General features: G+C 38.1%; 4 protein-coding genes and 1 long non-coding RNA gene across 5 annotated transcripts; 3 read left to right on the forward strand and 2 right to left on the reverse strand.

The window, feature by feature from the left end:
- The first annotated feature begins 348 nt into the window (after positions 1-348).
- Positions 349-1,524, forward strand: LOC113020512 (hemoglobin subunit beta-like). The gene is made up of 3 exons (XM_026164545.2): positions 349-875; positions 989-1,211; positions 1,309-1,524. Exons 1-3 carry the CDS (start codon positions 784-786, stop codon positions 1,435-1,437), a joined length of 444 nt encoding a protein of 147 aa, XP_026020330.1. The 5' UTR covers positions 349-783; the 3' UTR covers positions 1,438-1,524.
- Positions 1,525-3,157: 1,633 nt separating this feature from the next.
- Positions 3,158-6,306, reverse strand: LOC113020517 (hemoglobin embryonic subunit alpha-like). Its single transcript, XM_026164549.2, has 3 exons — positions 6,019-6,306; positions 5,717-5,913; positions 3,158-3,382 (listed from the first exon to the last, which is right to left on the reverse strand). The coding sequence occupies exons 1-3, from the start codon at positions 6,029-6,031 to the stop codon at positions 3,254-3,256; spliced, it is 339 nt and encodes a 112-aa protein (XP_026020334.1). The 5' UTR covers positions 6,032-6,306; the 3' UTR covers positions 3,158-3,253.
- Positions 6,306-8,239, forward strand: LOC113020513 (hemoglobin subunit beta-like). Its single transcript, XM_026164546.2, has 3 exons — positions 6,306-7,606; positions 7,710-7,932; positions 8,030-8,239. Exons 1-3 carry the CDS (start codon positions 7,515-7,517, stop codon positions 8,156-8,158), a joined length of 444 nt encoding a protein of 147 aa, XP_026020331.1. The 5' UTR covers positions 6,306-7,514; the 3' UTR covers positions 8,159-8,239.
- A 371-nt stretch (positions 8,240-8,610) lies between these two features.
- Positions 8,611-10,778, reverse strand: LOC113020516 (hemoglobin embryonic subunit alpha-like). Its single transcript, XM_026164548.2, has 3 exons — positions 9,632-10,778; positions 9,335-9,542; positions 8,611-8,824 (listed from the first exon to the last, which is right to left on the reverse strand). The coding sequence occupies exons 1-3, from the start codon at positions 9,724-9,726 to the stop codon at positions 8,696-8,698; spliced, it is 432 nt and encodes a 143-aa protein (XP_026020333.1). The 5' UTR covers positions 9,727-10,778; the 3' UTR covers positions 8,611-8,695.
- A 193-nt stretch (positions 10,779-10,971) lies between these two features.
- LOC145428245 (uncharacterized) lies at positions 10,972-15,563 on the forward strand. The gene is made up of 2 exons (XR_013908491.1): positions 10,972-11,368; positions 14,050-15,563. It is a non-coding gene; the product is annotated as an uncharacterized LOC145428245 (long non-coding RNA).
- The last annotated feature ends 659 nt before the right edge of the window (positions 15,564-16,222 follow it).

Raw genomic sequence — 16,222 nt, forward strand, 5'->3', positions numbered from 1 at the left:
ATTTTTTATATTTTGACAGCTGCAATCTTAACAGTGGATTAAACATTCTTATTTTGCTTTTTACACAGGAGATTTTGGACCCAGATTTGGATGGTGGTCTAATTCATTCAAGCAAAATTTGATGTAATTTCACTTCAAATTTATGATTTAAATATAGACATGTAGATTGCCAAGGAGTCATTACTCCAAATTGAAATTCTGCAGTTAACTGCCGTTTGTTCAGGCAGTTAAAACTTACGATGACTAAGGTTTGAGGATGACGTTTGTTTCTGCCTTATCTAAACTTCCAACAGGTGGATCCACCCTGAGAGCAGTAAATGTTTCCTGGATATCTGTGGGTTTATTTTTACTTTTTTCTTTTTTTGTTCACAAAAGAGCTCAAAAGTTGAGATTTCCTGTTTAGACAGAGGTGATCCTTCATTGCAGTGAAATGTAAAAAACAGGACATAAAATAATAAAAGCTAATGAGGCTCACATGTATACCTGAGTAGACACAATTAGCTATCTGAGTGGTCAGAGGCTAAATTCGCAGATTTTGAGAGTGACGAATGAAAATAATTTAGAATTTAATTTATGATTCAATGATAATGAAAAAACTGAATCATTTTCTTTGATTCAGTTTGATGGTGAAGTGAATATAGTCCTGCCAAACCCCACACTGGCACATCCCACTGTCTAACTCCACCCAACTGCATATCTGTGGGTGGAGCGAAACAGACCTTTAAAAGCTGCACGCCGTGACCTGCTGACTAACAGGACAAGTGAAAAACTCAACAAAGCAAAATGGTTGTGTGGACAGACTTTGAGCGCACCACGATCCAGGACATCTTCTCCAAGATCGACTATGCGGTCGTTGGGCAAGCAGCTTTTTCCAGGTATGACCATGTTTCTGATATTCACTCCCTTAAAGAATGTGCAAGATTATATGACTCTATATATGACTCTTCTTTAATAATTGTGAGCTATTTAAAATTGTCTGTTTCCGCAGGTGTCTGATTGTCTACCCCTGGACTCAGAGGTATTTCGGTGGATTTGGAAACCTCTACAATGCTGCTGCCATCACATCAAATCCAAGGGTTGCGTCTCATGGAAAAGTCATCATGGAAGCTCTGGAAAAAGCCGTGAAGGACATGAACAACATCAAGGCCACATATGCAGAGCTGAGCGCGCTGCACTCTGAGAAACTGCAGGTGGACCCTGACAATTTCATGGTAGGCAATGCTGAACTGATGGTACTGGCTTCTATTGATATTTATGTATTTATTTAGCATGTTCATGATATCTCATGCATGTTGTGTTGTGTTACAGCTCCTGGGTCACTGCCTGACCATTGTGGTTGCTTCCCAGCTGGGTAAAGCCTTCACTCCTGAGGTACACGCAGCTTTTCAGAAGTTCCTGGCAGTGGTGGTGTCCTCCCTCAGAAAGCAGTACTACTAGAGAGCTGCAGAGGACCGTCACACACTCTGTTTTTTTAATCATGTCTTAAGGAGGCTTAAATAAATAAAACAATGGGCATATTCTTCACTTTGTTGTTTTTTCCTTTTCCAACATTTGTAATTATATCAGGGTGTAGCAGAAGAGTTAAATGGTGGGTGTATCTTGTAGTGCAACCTATAAATGAGCCTATTCTTTTAATTTTTAAATGGTGTCCTCCCTCAGAAAACAGTACTACTAGAGAGCTACAGAGGACTGTTTTTAAAGTGTGACTCAAAATGCTGATAATAAATGCGATATATGAAGCATATACCTCAAGTTGTTCATTTTATTTCCCCTTTTTTCAGAATATATGGTCATATTAGTAAATAAAAGTAACTCTTTGAGAGTCTTGTAAGCTTTGTTCATATATAGAAAAATATATAGGCCTACACACTGTTCTTTTATACTGTTCTGTGAGACAGCTGATGTACAAACGAAATACAACTACATCCAAACACAAACACACACAGACAAATGTGAGCAAGGTGATACTTGTAAAAGGAAAACACCATTGTGTCTTCTAGTTGATGGTATCCATAACAACCATGGTATTGGATCGATTGCAGTGCAATAGGGTTGATAATTTGTTTGTATTCTCTAAATTCAGTATGTAGCCCACTGAACTTTGTGAGATAAGTTGTGTCGACTCATTAGTGTAGAACGACATTAAAAATGTGTTAAGAATTCGTAAACTGTATGACATGACTCATGTCATAAATCCTGATACACTGCTCTCCCCTACATAAACTGCCTATATAGATTTAAAGTATCAGTATCAGTATTGGTATGGGCAAAACTGGGCCTTTATTTACTTGGTATCAGATCGATACCTTATTCTGCATTATCCCACATCACTACTATCTTCTTCTGGGGTGTTTTTTTTAAAGGCATAACTTCTAGTAAATCAGATTGTGCTGTAACTGATCGAGGTCAAATAAACTGTCAATTACTAATAAGAGCATGTGACCCTGGCCATGGTTATAATGAAAATAAAGTTTGCAGCGTTTGGTTTTATAAATCATTTGAACGTACACATTTTTTTCTTTGCTTTACAAATTTTGTTGGTTATTGCATTGCTCTGGACAATTATAAAGGAATCATAAACAATAATAAAGATGTTCTCAGCAAACTACAGCATGTGCTGCTGTGTTGTGTTCTGGGTTTATCTTGGATTGGATTTTCCATGTTATTTTAAAGCATAATTGCTGCAGCAACAATATATATACAGGCATCTAAAAAGCTATTTTATAGAATGAATAGAATTAATGTTGATATTATTTTAAAAAATATAATCGTCAGAATATTAATTTGTGCTGGGATCTGCAAAACATCGGCAGCCTCCTATAGCCTGCAATAAAGTTATAGCGATGTTACTTTTATTGCACAACATTATAGCTGTAGAAACAAATAAAATCGTTACTCTGTGGCAGCTCGCATTTAATGGTTAGAAAGGTAGGCTATTACTTTGAACACTCTTTCTGTGTTTGCACATTAAGTTTTATTTAGTGGCCAGCTGAAAGCTTATTGGTCACTCATCTTGACTTTTAATAAATTCTGGCACATTTTGTTGGCCTTTCATCTCAGCCCTCCTTTATTACACGTATATTGTTTTTATTTTTTAGATTTGCCACCAAATTGAAAGTTGATATCAACTTTAAATAAATTCACTTCACCACACAGATAACAGCAGTACTGTATTAGATTTATTTATTTGTTTTTACATTAAAAATCAGTTTGGGAGTATCCAAGCCCATGTTGTTGACCGTCAGAGTGCAATTTATCGGTACTTTTCAGACAGGGCAAGCGCCACCGCAGTCAGGAACTTGTCAATAGCCACGTGGACCTCGGGGGTGAAGTCGTTGGGGAATGTGGTGGACAGGACCACAAGGAGGTTGTGAGAGAGAACCTGTGAAAACATGATAGCCACATTTAAAGTCACATTTAATTGCTGTAATATTCTGCAAACATTTTTTTTTGTACGATTGAACCGCACAGTCTGGGTTAAGTGTAATTTAGACAGAAAATAGATATGCTTGAGAACAGAGGAGGAGCCAGACATTCGAAACACCCGGGGCTTAGCCCTAAAGGGTAGTATGCATGTGGGATTTTTTTTTTTTTGAGGGGGGGGGGGGGGGGGGGGTGTAGAAATGACTGAAAGATTAATAGGCTGTGTTTTGAGTTTTGTTCAAAAAAGAATGACTTCATATAGGGAAATATATATATCACACATGCAGGACACCTTAAACTAGTTTTTTAATTGAGCAGCAAGACAGAACGAAGTCGGGGCTGTATCAAGACACGAGGACTAAACCCCAATTCAACCAGACCCAGAACTGATCCAGAATTAAAACAGGACTACAACAGTTCAAAAGCAGGATTACTGAGGACTTAACCAAGACATAACCACAATCAGAACTAGATGATAGTAGCACTAAAAATCATCATAGACCTGCACTACACTTATTTATTTAATTCTACCAAAGTACAATATTTAGATTGAGAAAAGTTTATATAATTATTTAGCCTTGTTGTGCAAACAAGCCTGCAGAACTTAATAAATATAGAATTTGAAAAATAGCAAACCTAAAAAGAAACACTAGGTACGAGATACATGAGTACCTATGATACAGTGATACTTTTAGTAAGCAACCATTTGACTAACATGTATGTCTCACCTGCTCTTGTTCATCTCTGTTCTGTCCTCATTCTCCATCTCCCTCTCTGCTCCTCTCTCTCCCTCTTTGTGCTGACAATCATCAAATATACAGTTGAAACCAGATATTTACAAACTCTTCAGATCAAAACACAAACACTTTTTTAATTGTAACATCAAATCAGACTAAATGTTTATTTTTTTAGATTGATAAATATAAAAACATATTTGTTAACTTTAAGAGTAAAGAGAGAAACTGTCTGTGTTTTTTAATTGCAAATGGCACCAAATTGTATTCAAATTGAGCCACACTTATGGAGCTCCACGATTCTTTTCCTGGTGTTTTGGTTGACATCTCTTGATTTTCCCATGTCAAAGAAACAGGCTCTGTGTTTTGCCTTATATGCATCCACAGCTGTGCTACCAATTTACTCACATGGACTCTACTAACCTATCAGAAGCTTCTTCAGCTCAGAATGGAATCGTCTGGAGTTTTCTTATTAATTAACAATAAACTTAGTGTATATGTACTCCTAAATTTAATGAAAGTGATAAAAAATAGACAGCTCTGTCTCTCTTTATTCTGACATTTAACTAATTCAAAATATATTTCAATATTTATCTAAAACAAAAGTTTACTCTAAATTGATGTTGTACAGTAAAAATGTTTTATGTTTTCTCCCTAAAGTGTAAATATCTGGTTACAAATGTGAATATCCTGCTGTGTCCTGAAATCCCTCTTGTTTTGCATAGAAATATACTGAACAACATACAAAGCATAATATATAAAATAACATTTACCTGAGTTTTTTCTTTGAAAGAACCCTCTAATGTCCATTCTTATATTTCAGTACATAACTGAAACCGAATTAGTCGGGGAGGGTAAGAACTGAAAATATGAAATAAACACACGTAAGCTAAGACTCTCTAAAAAATAGCATTTGTTCGGCTTTTCATTTCGCCATTTGTTGATTCACTTGAAGAGCAAGTAACGTAATATGGGTCAAGTGATCAGTTTGATATCAGTCTTTCGTGATGCACCGTCATATTTACATTATTTGTACGGTACGAATGATTTGCTTTGGTACCTGGTCAAACTTAAGCTCTCCTTAGTATGGCTGGCTCCGTCTCTCCAACAGCGCACTCACGGGGAGCAGCTCCCCCCGCCCCCTCGCTCAGTCGCTTAGTGCCTGAGCTCGGATCATACCAATATCAGGGGGGGATTCACGCACAGTCGTAAATTCCCACAGTGTGCACTATGTGCTTCGAATATTGTGTGTACTTTTTGTTTTATACAGTTGTCAGCCAGGCATCTATGAAAAAATTACACTCCAAAATACCCCGGGCTTCTGACAAAACAACCCGGGCTTAAGCCCCGTAAGCCACCCCCCCGCTCCGCCCCTGCTTGAGAATAGTGATTTGGGAAGAAAAACTTGGGATGTCTAAAGACAAAAAAATATTAAATCTATTAAATTATTTTTATATTAATACGAAAATGCACAAAAGTTGTGATCTGTTTTATTTAGGTACAAACCTTCACAGCAAAACACTAAAAAGTTTCACTGCTATGATTTAATAAATAAGTACCTTGAAGTTTGCAGGGTCCACTCTCAGAGTGAAGGCGTGCAGCTCACTGAGGCTCAGAAGAGCTCCGATCAGATCATCAATTTTGCTGACAGCATCAGTAACTGCAGCCATCACGGTTGCTCCGTGCTTCCTCACCGGGTCAGAACCGGGACTCAGGTCCTTCCAGTGGGAGAAGTAAGTCTTGGTCTGGGGGTACACTGTCAGCATAGGTAAAATGTAGGTTAAGTAAATAGTAGGTAAAAAATGCAGCAAAGGGTCTGTCCAGTTGGGGTCATAGGTTGTATATCATAAGGCATATTTACCTGGAGACAGCATCACAACCGATGTCCTCCTCCCTGCCAGCCACTTTAGCCCAGAAAGTTTGGACTATGTTCTTGTCCTTTTCGGAAAGGGATGTCATGTTGCCTGTTTTTGTTTTGTTTTTCGCTTTTCCTGATCAGCTCAAACTACGGGGGCTTTTATACATGAAACAAGCAATGGACACACCCGGGCCACCTCAGAGATATGACCACAAGGTTCTGCTCGAGATAAACGCAAGATAAAATTGCGATGGTGGCTCTGAAGACCAGTCCGTAAGCCAGTCTCAAGGCAGTGTTTATTTATTCATTTATTTAATAAATAAATTCAATTAATCCAACTGAATACTAAAAGTTTGCAGTTTTAAAACCCAAAACATAGATTTCCAGTGACAGTGATTGTTGTCTTTGAGTCTGTTGCTGTTCATATTAATGTGGTGCTGAAATAAGTCAAAGCAGTAAAATGGACATTTTAAATTTATAACAACAACAACAACAACAACAACAACAACAACAACAACAACAACAACAACAATAATAATAATAATAATAATTATTATTATTATTATTATTATTATTATTATTATTATTATTATTATTATTATTATTATTATACAAGAACATATTATAAAAATTACGTAGCATACAGCTTAGTACTGAAAAACCAAAATTAAACATGTAGAGGACTAGAAATACTGATTCAAGTTCTAGATTTTGCAAGGCTGTCAGTTACCAACATGATGACGTTATATCTTAGCAGCCAACACCTTACTGAAACATATCTGATGTTCAACAGGTGGGTGCACACTGAGCCGTTAGCCTCAGGAAGGAAAGTTGATTTCTAGGTTCCCATGTGAGCACAGGGCATGATAACTCTGCCAAAATCAACCTAAAATTAGCGGAAGAGATATAGAAGTATGGAAAAATGAGACCAAAAAAGTTTCAATAAAAACCAAAATGCTATCTCTCCAGCGCAGTGGAATCTTCTGGGGTTTTTTTTAATCTCACCTTATCTTTAAACAATTCTTTATTTATGTTTACTTACAGTTAATTAAGCTAATTAAAAAAAACGTCTGCAGATCTGTTAAATGAGACTGGGATTTGGTCTGTGAGTCAGCTCGATTCAGAAGGTGTTCTTATGATATTCTGAATTTCCCGAACTTAAAAATGTAGCTCTGTGTGATTCCCTAACATTAAAATGATTTTTTAAAACTGTAATACTGAAAATATCAGGTAACGAAAACGTTTATGAATAATGAAACTAATTAACTAAGCTGGCACAAATGTGACGAAGACTTACACTGGAAAGCTTGTTTTCTCTTGACTGATTTTCAAGTTACACGAACAAAGAAGTACAAAGCGTTACATGTAACTCGGTTTATCCACCCTACTGTCCTACTCCACCCAACTGCATATCTTTGGGTGGAGCGAAACAGACCTTTAAAAGCTGCGTGTGGTGGGCTGCTGACTAACAGGACAAGTGCAAAACTCAACAAAGCAAAATGGTTGTGTGGACAGACTTTGAGCGCACCGCGATCCAGGACATCTTCTCCAAGATCGACTATGCGGTCGTTGGGCAAGCAGCTTTTTCCAGGTATGACCATGTTTCTCCCTTAAAGAATGTGCAAGATTATATGACTCTATATATGACTCTTCTTTAGTAATTGTGAGCTATTTAAAATTTTCTGTTTCCGCAGGTGTCTGATTGTCTACCCCTGGACTCAGAGGTATTTCGGTGGATTTGGAAACCTCTACAATGCTGCTGCCATCACATCAAATCCAAGGGTTGCGTCTCATGGAAAAGTCATCATGGAAGCTCTGGAAAAAGCCGTGAAGGACATGAACAACATCAAGGCCACATATGCAGAGCTGAGCGCGCTGCACTCTGAGAAACTGCAGGTGGACCCTGACAATTTCATGGTAGGCAATTGTGAACTGATGGTACTGGCTTCTATTGATATTTATGTATTTATTTAGCATGTTCATGATATATCATGCATGTTGTGTTGTGTTACAGCTCCTGGGTCACTGCCTGACCATTGTGGTTGCTTCCCAGCTGAGTAAAGCCTTCACTCCTGAGGTACACGCAGCTTTCCAGAAGTTCCTGGCAGTGGTGGTGTCCTCCCTCAGAAAGCAGTACTACTAGAGAGCTGCAGAGGACCGTCACACACTCTGTTGTTAAATTGTACCTCAAAATGATGTTAATAAATAAGATATATGAAGCATATACCTCAAGTTGTTTGTTTTATTTCCCCTTTTTCATAATAGGACCGTTACATACACTGTTTTTTAAATCATGTCTTGAGGAGGCTTAAATCAATAAAACAACGAGCTTATTTTTCACTTTGTTGTTTTTTCTTTTTTTTTTTCTAGCATTTGCAACTATATCAGGGTGTAACAGAAGAGTTAAATAGTGGGTGTAAGATATTAATTAGCCTATTCTTTCAAATTTTAAATAAGATGGTGTAAAATAAAAATAAGTCATGCTGTGACTTTCGCATCAAAGGACCTCTCATAAATTATGACGGATGATAAAGTATTGTGGTGTAAAGTATTTTTAATGTACACCACACAAAAAAACCCAAACAAACACGGCAGTTTCATTGCATTTGATTTATTCAGATTCAGACTGGCAGTGAATTGCTATCTGAGCCCCTGCCGCTCGTCGCCTCCAGCATGCAATTTATCGGTATTTCACAGACAGGGCACGAGCCAAGGCAGCCAGGAACTTGTCTAAAGCCATATGGACCTCAGGGGTGAAGTCGACGGGGAACATAGTGGCCAGAACCACCAGGATGTTCTGAGCAAGAATCTGTACAAAGATCGTGACACTTCTTTAGCAGAATCAGGGATTATGACATCAAAGATCAGTTATCTGAATCATAACTCAGTCTATCCTGTGTTACTTCGGTGACAGTGTCGTGCTTTGACTTGCTGACAACACAGGCAACTTCCCTGTTTGTTTAAAAGTGTAACATTTTTGCGCTGCAGCAGCTGAAACACACATTTCATTTATCCTAAAGATAACTGTAGCTCGATGTCACGAATTGGGGTTCAACTTATGATTTATTTATATTTGCATATGGCCTTATCCATGTGTGGATGGGACAGATTTATAGGCTTCTAAATCAAAGAATAATTAATGATGATGTTACAGTTCCTCACTAGAAGGGATGCAGTCTCAACCAGTAGCCTATGGAGGCACATTTAAATAAAAACTACTAAAAAATGTTTAAGCAAGCGTTTAATTTGTAGTCCAATTAATCTTTAAAGCAAACCCACAGGTTTTCTGAACCGCTTTCATGATTTAATAAACAAATACCTTGAAGTTTGCAGGGTCCACTCGCAGAGTGAAAGCATGCAGCTCACTGAGGGTAAGAAGACTCCCTGCCAGGTCGTCGATTTTGTTCACAGCATCGGTTATTGTAGCTGCCACCATTCCTCCGTGTTTCCTCACTGGGGCAGAGCTGGGGCTCAGGTCCTTCCAGTGGGAGAAGTAAGTCTTGGTCTGAGGGTACACTGTCAGCATCCTGGGCAAAAACACAGGTGAATAAGCCAGTAAGTAATAGATAAAAATGCAGAAGCGGGTTAAATTCGCCTCGTGTTTTTTCTTATTTACCTGGCAACAGCGTCACCGCCAATGTTATCCGCCCTTCCCGACACTTTAGCCCAAAAGGCCTTGACTATCTCCTTGTCCTTAGCAGAAAGACTCATCTTTCCTCTGGACTTTTTTTTTTCAAGTTCAATGCCGTGTTCGCTGCAAACGGAGGGGTTTTATGGATGCAGTGGAACATAGGCACACCCAGCCCCCCTTCAAGATAATGCTATAGGCGTTTGGAAGGATTCCAAATGACATGTAACAGCTGGCATGAGATAAACACGAAACCAAAGTCTCACGGTGTTCTATAATATAGGACGAAACAATCAGAATTATATTTCCCACGGGCATCCAACTGAAGCGTACAAAACTGACAGCTAGTGAAACCCTCGTATCACCTGCTCAAACTGCTCAAACTTGGACGTGCTGGTAATGCTCGGACGTTAAAAACTGGCCTTAATGAATTAACTGGCTGCTAAGAAACACATATGGTATGTGTACAAGCCAAATATCTTATCGTTTCAGCTTTGCCCCACACTGGAAATGCGCTCTTGAGGGATGGTAAGGGTCTATAAATAACCTCCACTTTGGAATTAATCCAAACATTTTTATTTTGGCTCACTCCTTTAGATGAGTAAATCTAAAGATGATTTTTTTATTTGTTCTAATTAAACAAGTGTTTATCCTCACAAATCACACTCCTTATTAACTGGAGGTTAAAGCTTTTATTTTGTTTTACACCAAACTACAAGAAAAAAAATGTAAATATAACTTAGTAACTGCTATTTCAATATTTTATTTACACTCAAAAGAGATTTATGTCCAAAATGTTGAATTCAAGTAATTTGATTAAATGTAAGTTTTCCATATAGTTTTCTTACATACATGTCAAACGCTAAATGTAATTGAATTTGGTCAAATAAAATGTACTTGATTGGTATATATTCAATTTATGTCAAAAATATTTTCCGTAATAATTAATTCTGAATAAATAAACCTTTGATGTCATATGTTCCAGTTGTCTTTACTCAAAACTACTGCTTCATGTTTATGACGGCCAAGAATAACTTTTTAAACATACATACATTTGTATATATGCTTGTGTTTATTTACTTTATTAACTGCCTTTGTAATTGCAATTTATATGAGATAAATTAAATCAGTACGCTTTAACAATCAGTCCGTGGATTCTGATTTAAAATCTAAATTCTACAATTAATTAATAGGCCTGTTGGTTGTGCTATCAGTTACAAACATGATGATTATGCCATTCGCCGCGTTCGTTTTTACTGTGAGGCTTATCGTTTCAGTGGGTGGGCCTGTTTTTAAAAAAACAAAACAAAACATGATAATGCAGGAGCAGCACTGGCTGCACCACGACATATCGACGCGGTTACAATTATACATTCGCTCTTGGTGTTAGTTTATTTCATTGCATTGCAGGGAGCAGTGGCGGAGCGGGGGGGGGGGGGGGGGGTGACTTACTGGGCTTAAGCCCGGGTTGTTTTGTCAGAAGCCCGGGGTCTTTTGGAGTGTAATTTTTTCATAGTTAGATGCCTGGCTGACAACTGTATAAAACAAAAACTACACACAATATTCGAAGCACATAGTGCACACTGTGGAAATTTATGACTGTGCGTGAATCCCTCCTAATATTGGTATGATCCGAGCTCAGCGACTGAGCGAGGGGCCGGGGGGAGCTGCTGCCTGTTGGAGAAACGGAGCCAAGCAGACTAAGGAGAGCTGAAGATCGACCAGGTACCAAAAGCAAATCATTCGTACTGTACAAATAATGTAAATATGACGGTGAATCACAAAAGATTGATATCAAACTGATCACTTGACCAATATTACGTTACTTGCTCTTCGAGTGAATCAACAAATGGCGAAATGAAAAGCAGAACAACAACAATGCTGTTTCTTTATAGAGTCTTAGCTTACACATGTGTTTATTTCATATTTTCAGTCGTTACCCTCCGCGGCTAAATAAATCGGTTTCAGTAATGCACTGATATACAAGAATGGGCATAAGGAGCTTCTTTCAAAGAAAAAACTCTGGTAGATGTTATTTTATATATTATGCTTTGTATGTTGTTCAGTATATTTCTATGGAAAACAAGAGGAATTTCAATACACAGCAGTATATTCACAGTTTAAACCAGATACTTACATACACTTTATGGAAAACACAAGAACATTTTATTACTGTACAACATCAATTTAGAGTAAACTTGTTTTGCTTTGGATAAATATTGAAATATCCTTTGAATTAGTTAAATGTCAGAATAAAGAGAGACAGAGCTGTCTATTTTTTATCACTTTCATCAAATTTAGGAGTACATGTACACTTAGTTTATTATTAATTAATAAGAAAACTCCAGACGATTCCATTCTGAGCTGAAGAAGCTTCTGATAGGTTAGCAGAGTCCATGTGAGTAAATTGGTGGCACACCTGTGGATGCATATAAGGCAAAACACAGCCTGTTTCTTTGAAATGGGAAAATCAACCAAAGATGTCAACCAAAACACCAGGAAAAGAACTGTGGAGCTCCATAAGTGTGGCTCAATTTTGAATACAATTGGGTGCCATTTTTGATTAAGAAATACAGATAGTTTCTCCCTTTACTCTTAAAGTTAACAAACATGTTTTTATATTTATCAATCTAAAAAAATTAAACATTTAGTCTGATTTGATGTTACAATTAAAAAAGTGTTTTTATCTGAAAAGTGTGTAAATATCTGGTTTCAACTGTATATTTGATGATTGTCAGCACAAAGAGGGAGAGAGAGGAGCAGAGAGGGAGAGAGAGGAGCAGAGAGGGAGAGAGAGGAGAGGGAGAGAGAGAGGAGGAGAGAGGGAGAGAGAGGAGCAGAGAGGGAGAGAGAGGAGAGGGAGAGAGAGAGGAGGAGAGAGGGAGAGAGAGGAGCAGAGAGGGAGAGAGAGGAGAGGGAGAGAGAGAGGAGGAGAGAGGGAGAGAGAGGAGCAGAGAGGGAGAGAGAGGAGAGGGAGAGAGAGAGAGGAGGAGAGAGGGAGAGAGAGGAACAGAGAGGGAGAGAGAGGAGAGGGAGAGAGAGAGAGAGAGGAGGAGAGAGGGAGAGAGAGGAGAATGAGGACAGAACAGAGAGGGAACAAGAGCAGGTGAACACCCCCCCCCCCCCCCCCCCCCAAAAAAAAAAAAAAAATCCCACATGCATACTACCTTTAGGGCTAAGCCCCGGGTGTATCAAATGTCTGCCTCCGCCTCTGGCAGTGAGTCGGGTATTTTTAGCTAATGTTTAAGTTTAGAACCTGCTTTGACTCTAGCTGTCACCATCTGATTTGCTTCAGTTAAATGTACCTATATGTGTGCACTCGCGCAGTGAGAAAACGTCAAGACTGAATGGCCAAGTCGGTTCCTGTCCGTTGGTCAAATAAACGTCTAATTCTTTGCCAGGTAAAACACCAAGTGTGCTCAATCGTCTTCTTTTTGAGCGGCTTCAGTTGTTTTATAAACCTTGTAACTATGCACTGCTCTCAGTCATACCTCCCGACCATGTCCGATATGATTATGACAGGACAACAAAATGACTCGAGCCCTCGTTCTGTCTGCAGTGCTCTCACACAAGCAGGGGTCTGTTGCACCATACTCATTTTTTCCGGCAGTGACTTCTTGTGGCAAAGAAGAGAATTGCATTCTTATGATCAGTTGCCTTGTTCGTCTGGGACAATTAGCCACACACCGGGGACGATTCTAGGATCAAACCACTAGGAGGCCTCAGCCCCCAGTCATAACGTCATCCATTCTGCCTTACAATTATACCAACATATTATGCTGCATGTAAACATAATTTTCACCTTTGCAGACCTGAATGTTACAGGATAAACATTAAAACATATCCAAAAGAAATATCTTTTTTGGATTATATTTCAGTGTTGAACCCTTTCATGCATGAATTATGACAACCTCAGTCAGGATTTTTATTCTTAAGTAGTTTTAGTCATCTTTAGGCATGAAAAAAAAAAGATTTTTGAACTTCATTTTTTTTAAACATGTACTTTTCAAAGAGTTTGTTACATGTCCACTTAGGTGGACAACCTACGTTTTGACCTATGAATTTGGTATGGAGTGACACATCAGTGTCCGATGTAGTGGTTTAAGTGCAAGTGTGCCATCAACACTGAAACGGATACAAGAAAACAGCCTTTGAATAGCTGTCCACTGTACTGACCACTATGCACGAAGAATGATTCTGAATAAATGATCACAGTTCTTAATATAACTTTTGAAAGTAAGTTAAAGCAAAATTTGTAGTAAAGCAGAAAAAGAGGAGAAACTTGCACAAACTTTAGATCATGAAATCATCATCAATGAATGTGGGCAAAAGAGAAGCTACAGCTTTTGCTGTCTTTGACTTTTGCTCTTTACCTCTAACCCTTTCCATCCCTGTCTCTCATGCAGCTCCTCTGTTTGAGTGCACTAATAGCAACTTGACATCAAGAACACTGGACTTGATTTCACTGTAATCTGCTGTATGATCTCCAACAGAGAAGTTTGGAAAATGTAGCATTAAAAGGGCATGTTGCTTTTAGGGTGGTTGAGCATCCAGAAAAGTAGTGATGTGTCGGTCACGAACGAAACGGCTCTTAGAGCCGGGTCTTTGACATGAACGACATGAGCCGGCTCCTTATCGGGAGCCATGGGTTTTTTTTTTTCTTTCTCTCACCCTCTCTCTCTTGTGCCTTGTGCTTTGCCCTGGGAAGAGGGGGGAGGAGCGATAGTTACACTCGCAGTAGCACAGGAACAGAGCAGGAGGGAGAGACAGAGAAAGAGAGCCAGGGATAACAACGTCACATTAGAAAGGTGTAGTAATCATCCACAGCTATTTTCAGTTACGGATGATAAAGGATTCAGAAAGTTTATTCATGCAGGCCTATATGACAGAGAATGTGCATGTTCTTTTTGTTTTCAAATTTTATTTATATTTAATTTTGTTGTGGTTTGCAGTGTTTTGTGTTGTTTCACTTAAAATTTGTTTAAAAGGAAAAAGCTGACAATTTAAATAGTTGAAAGTTGAAATGTGAATAGTTGTTTTTTGTATTATATGATTTATTTATTACATTTTATGTGGAGTGAATAAATAAAAGTATATTTACGGTGGCCCCTAGAGACAAAGCACGTACAAGTTTCAAAACAGACACAAACACAACAGAAGTGCTCCAGGATGCTAGGGGGCAGTGTTGAGCTTTTGTTACCCAGTGGCTACACAAGCCAGGAAGTACCAACGACCGGATTTGGTGTGTGGTAGTAACAGGTAAATGAACTTTTTTTTTTTTATTTGAATATATGTGTGTGCTTGTGAATAAATACACAAACAATACACATATGCGTTCAATTGTGTAATTTAAGTGATCTAGGTAGCTCTGTTTTGGAAGTTCAGTTAACGCTAGAAATGTGTTTTGGAGTTTGGAGGAAATTGTACATGCTTTGTCTCTAGGGGCCATTGTATATATTTATATATAAACATATATAAATAAAACCACTTTTTTTTACATTAGTAATTATTTTTGTGCATAATTTTATATTGTTGTTAATAATAAATTAATTAAAGCAATAAAACAACCTGAAGAGCCGGTTCTTTTAGTGAGCCGAGCCGAAAGAGCCGGTTCTCTAAAAGGAGCCGGAAATCCCATCACTACTGAAAAGGGTCTAAACGCGCCAATGCTACAAACTGCGTATTTCTCACTTAATACTCACATTTTTCACACAATGTGAATATTAGGACATCTTTTATATTTGTTTACATTATCTGTGTGATGACTTTGAGCTTTCTGGGTCATTGTTCATGGTGAATCTATTAGACTGAATATGACCAGAGATTTTTGATCAATTTGTTTGTGTCCCTGTGGCCTTCCTTTTATGTCTGTTTGATTGTTCTGTCATTCTTGTTTAAAATAAACAATTATATGACCCAATTCCTGTATCTTCTTGCTGTCTGAATCCACATGGATACCATCAACCCTGTTGGTGCCACTGTAAAATCCAAGCCTTAGGAGGAACACACTCTATACATTAAAACCGTTACAACATTAAAACCCTTATATGGTGTCTGTTTTACAAATTCAAACAAATAGGCGTTCAAATTTGGGATGGTTGTTTTCAAAAATGCAACTGTGACCCAGATATTTTTCTATCAAGACAATTAAACTTGATTTTCCGCCATGTTTTTTCTCCTCTCATTAACTGCAGTTACACTTGTTGATTCAAAATTTCCCTTAAAATGCCGTGAAATGACAATGCCAATACTATTAATTATATATTACCTCCCTCAGGACATACTGCATTTTCTTTGGACCTTCATTACTAAGTCAGATATATTTTCCATTTTTGCTTGATATAAGATTTCAGCAGCCTTACTAGGTTCTGGGCTTCCTTTATAATGTTTTTCATTTCTTAGTGTATCAAATGTTTTTAATGTACGACAGGTGTAGACTGCAGCGAGGAGATTGTTGCAGAATGTCATTAGGGCATTATCTCTATGAAATAAGCTGGGCCTTCCCTGCAACAGACCTCAAGTAAATTGTTTAGTTGACTGTGAAGACCGCTGTGGACGTTAACCAAATTGTGTCAACAT

The sequence above is a fragment of the Astatotilapia calliptera genome, chromosome 4 (genome assembly GCF_964374335.1).
Source record: "Astatotilapia calliptera chromosome 4, fAstCal68.1, whole genome shotgun sequence".
NCBI lineage: Eukaryota > Metazoa > Chordata > Actinopteri > Cichliformes > Cichlidae > Astatotilapia > Astatotilapia calliptera.

What these genes read in the sequence shown, in the direction of transcription:
- LOC113020512 (XM_026164545.2), top strand. Translation starts at nt 784, where the DNA reads ATGGTTGTGTGGACAGACTTTGAGCGCACCACGATCCAGGACATCTTC. An exon ending in GGGCAAGCAGCTTTTTCCAG is followed by an intron (nt 876 to 988) that starts GTATGACCATGT and finishes CTGTTTCCGCAG; the next exon opens with GTGTCTGATTGTCTACCCCT. An exon ending in TGGACCCTGACAATTTCATG is followed by an intron (nt 1,212 to 1,308) that starts GTAGGCAATGCT and finishes GTTGTGTTACAG; the next exon opens with CTCCTGGGTCACTGCCTGAC.
- LOC113020517 (XM_026164549.2), bottom strand. An exon ending in TGGACCCTGCAAACTTCAAG is followed by an intron (nt 3,383 to 5,716) that starts GTACTTATTTAT and finishes ATGTTTTCACAG; the next exon opens with GTTCTCTCTCACAACCTCCT.
- LOC113020513 (XM_026164546.2), top strand. Translation starts at nt 7,515, where the DNA reads ATGGTTGTGTGGACAGACTTTGAGCGCACCGCGATCCAGGACATCTTC. An exon ending in GGGCAAGCAGCTTTTTCCAG is followed by an intron (nt 7,607 to 7,709) that starts GTATGACCATGT and finishes CTGTTTCCGCAG; the next exon opens with GTGTCTGATTGTCTACCCCT. An exon ending in TGGACCCTGACAATTTCATG is followed by an intron (nt 7,933 to 8,029) that starts GTAGGCAATTGT and finishes GTTGTGTTACAG; the next exon opens with CTCCTGGGTCACTGCCTGAC.
- LOC113020516 (XM_026164548.2), bottom strand. Translation starts at nt 9,726, where the DNA reads ATGAGTCTTTCTGCTAAGGACAAGGAGATAGTCAAGGCCTTTTGGGCT. An exon ending in GGCGGTGACGCTGTTGCCAG is followed by an intron (nt 9,543 to 9,631) that starts GTAAATAAGAAA and finishes GTTTTTGCCCAG; the next exon opens with GATGCTGACAGTGTACCCTC. An exon ending in TGGACCCTGCAAACTTCAAG is followed by an intron (nt 8,825 to 9,334) that starts GTATTTGTTTAT and finishes ATCTTTGTACAG; the next exon opens with ATTCTTGCTCAGAACATCCT.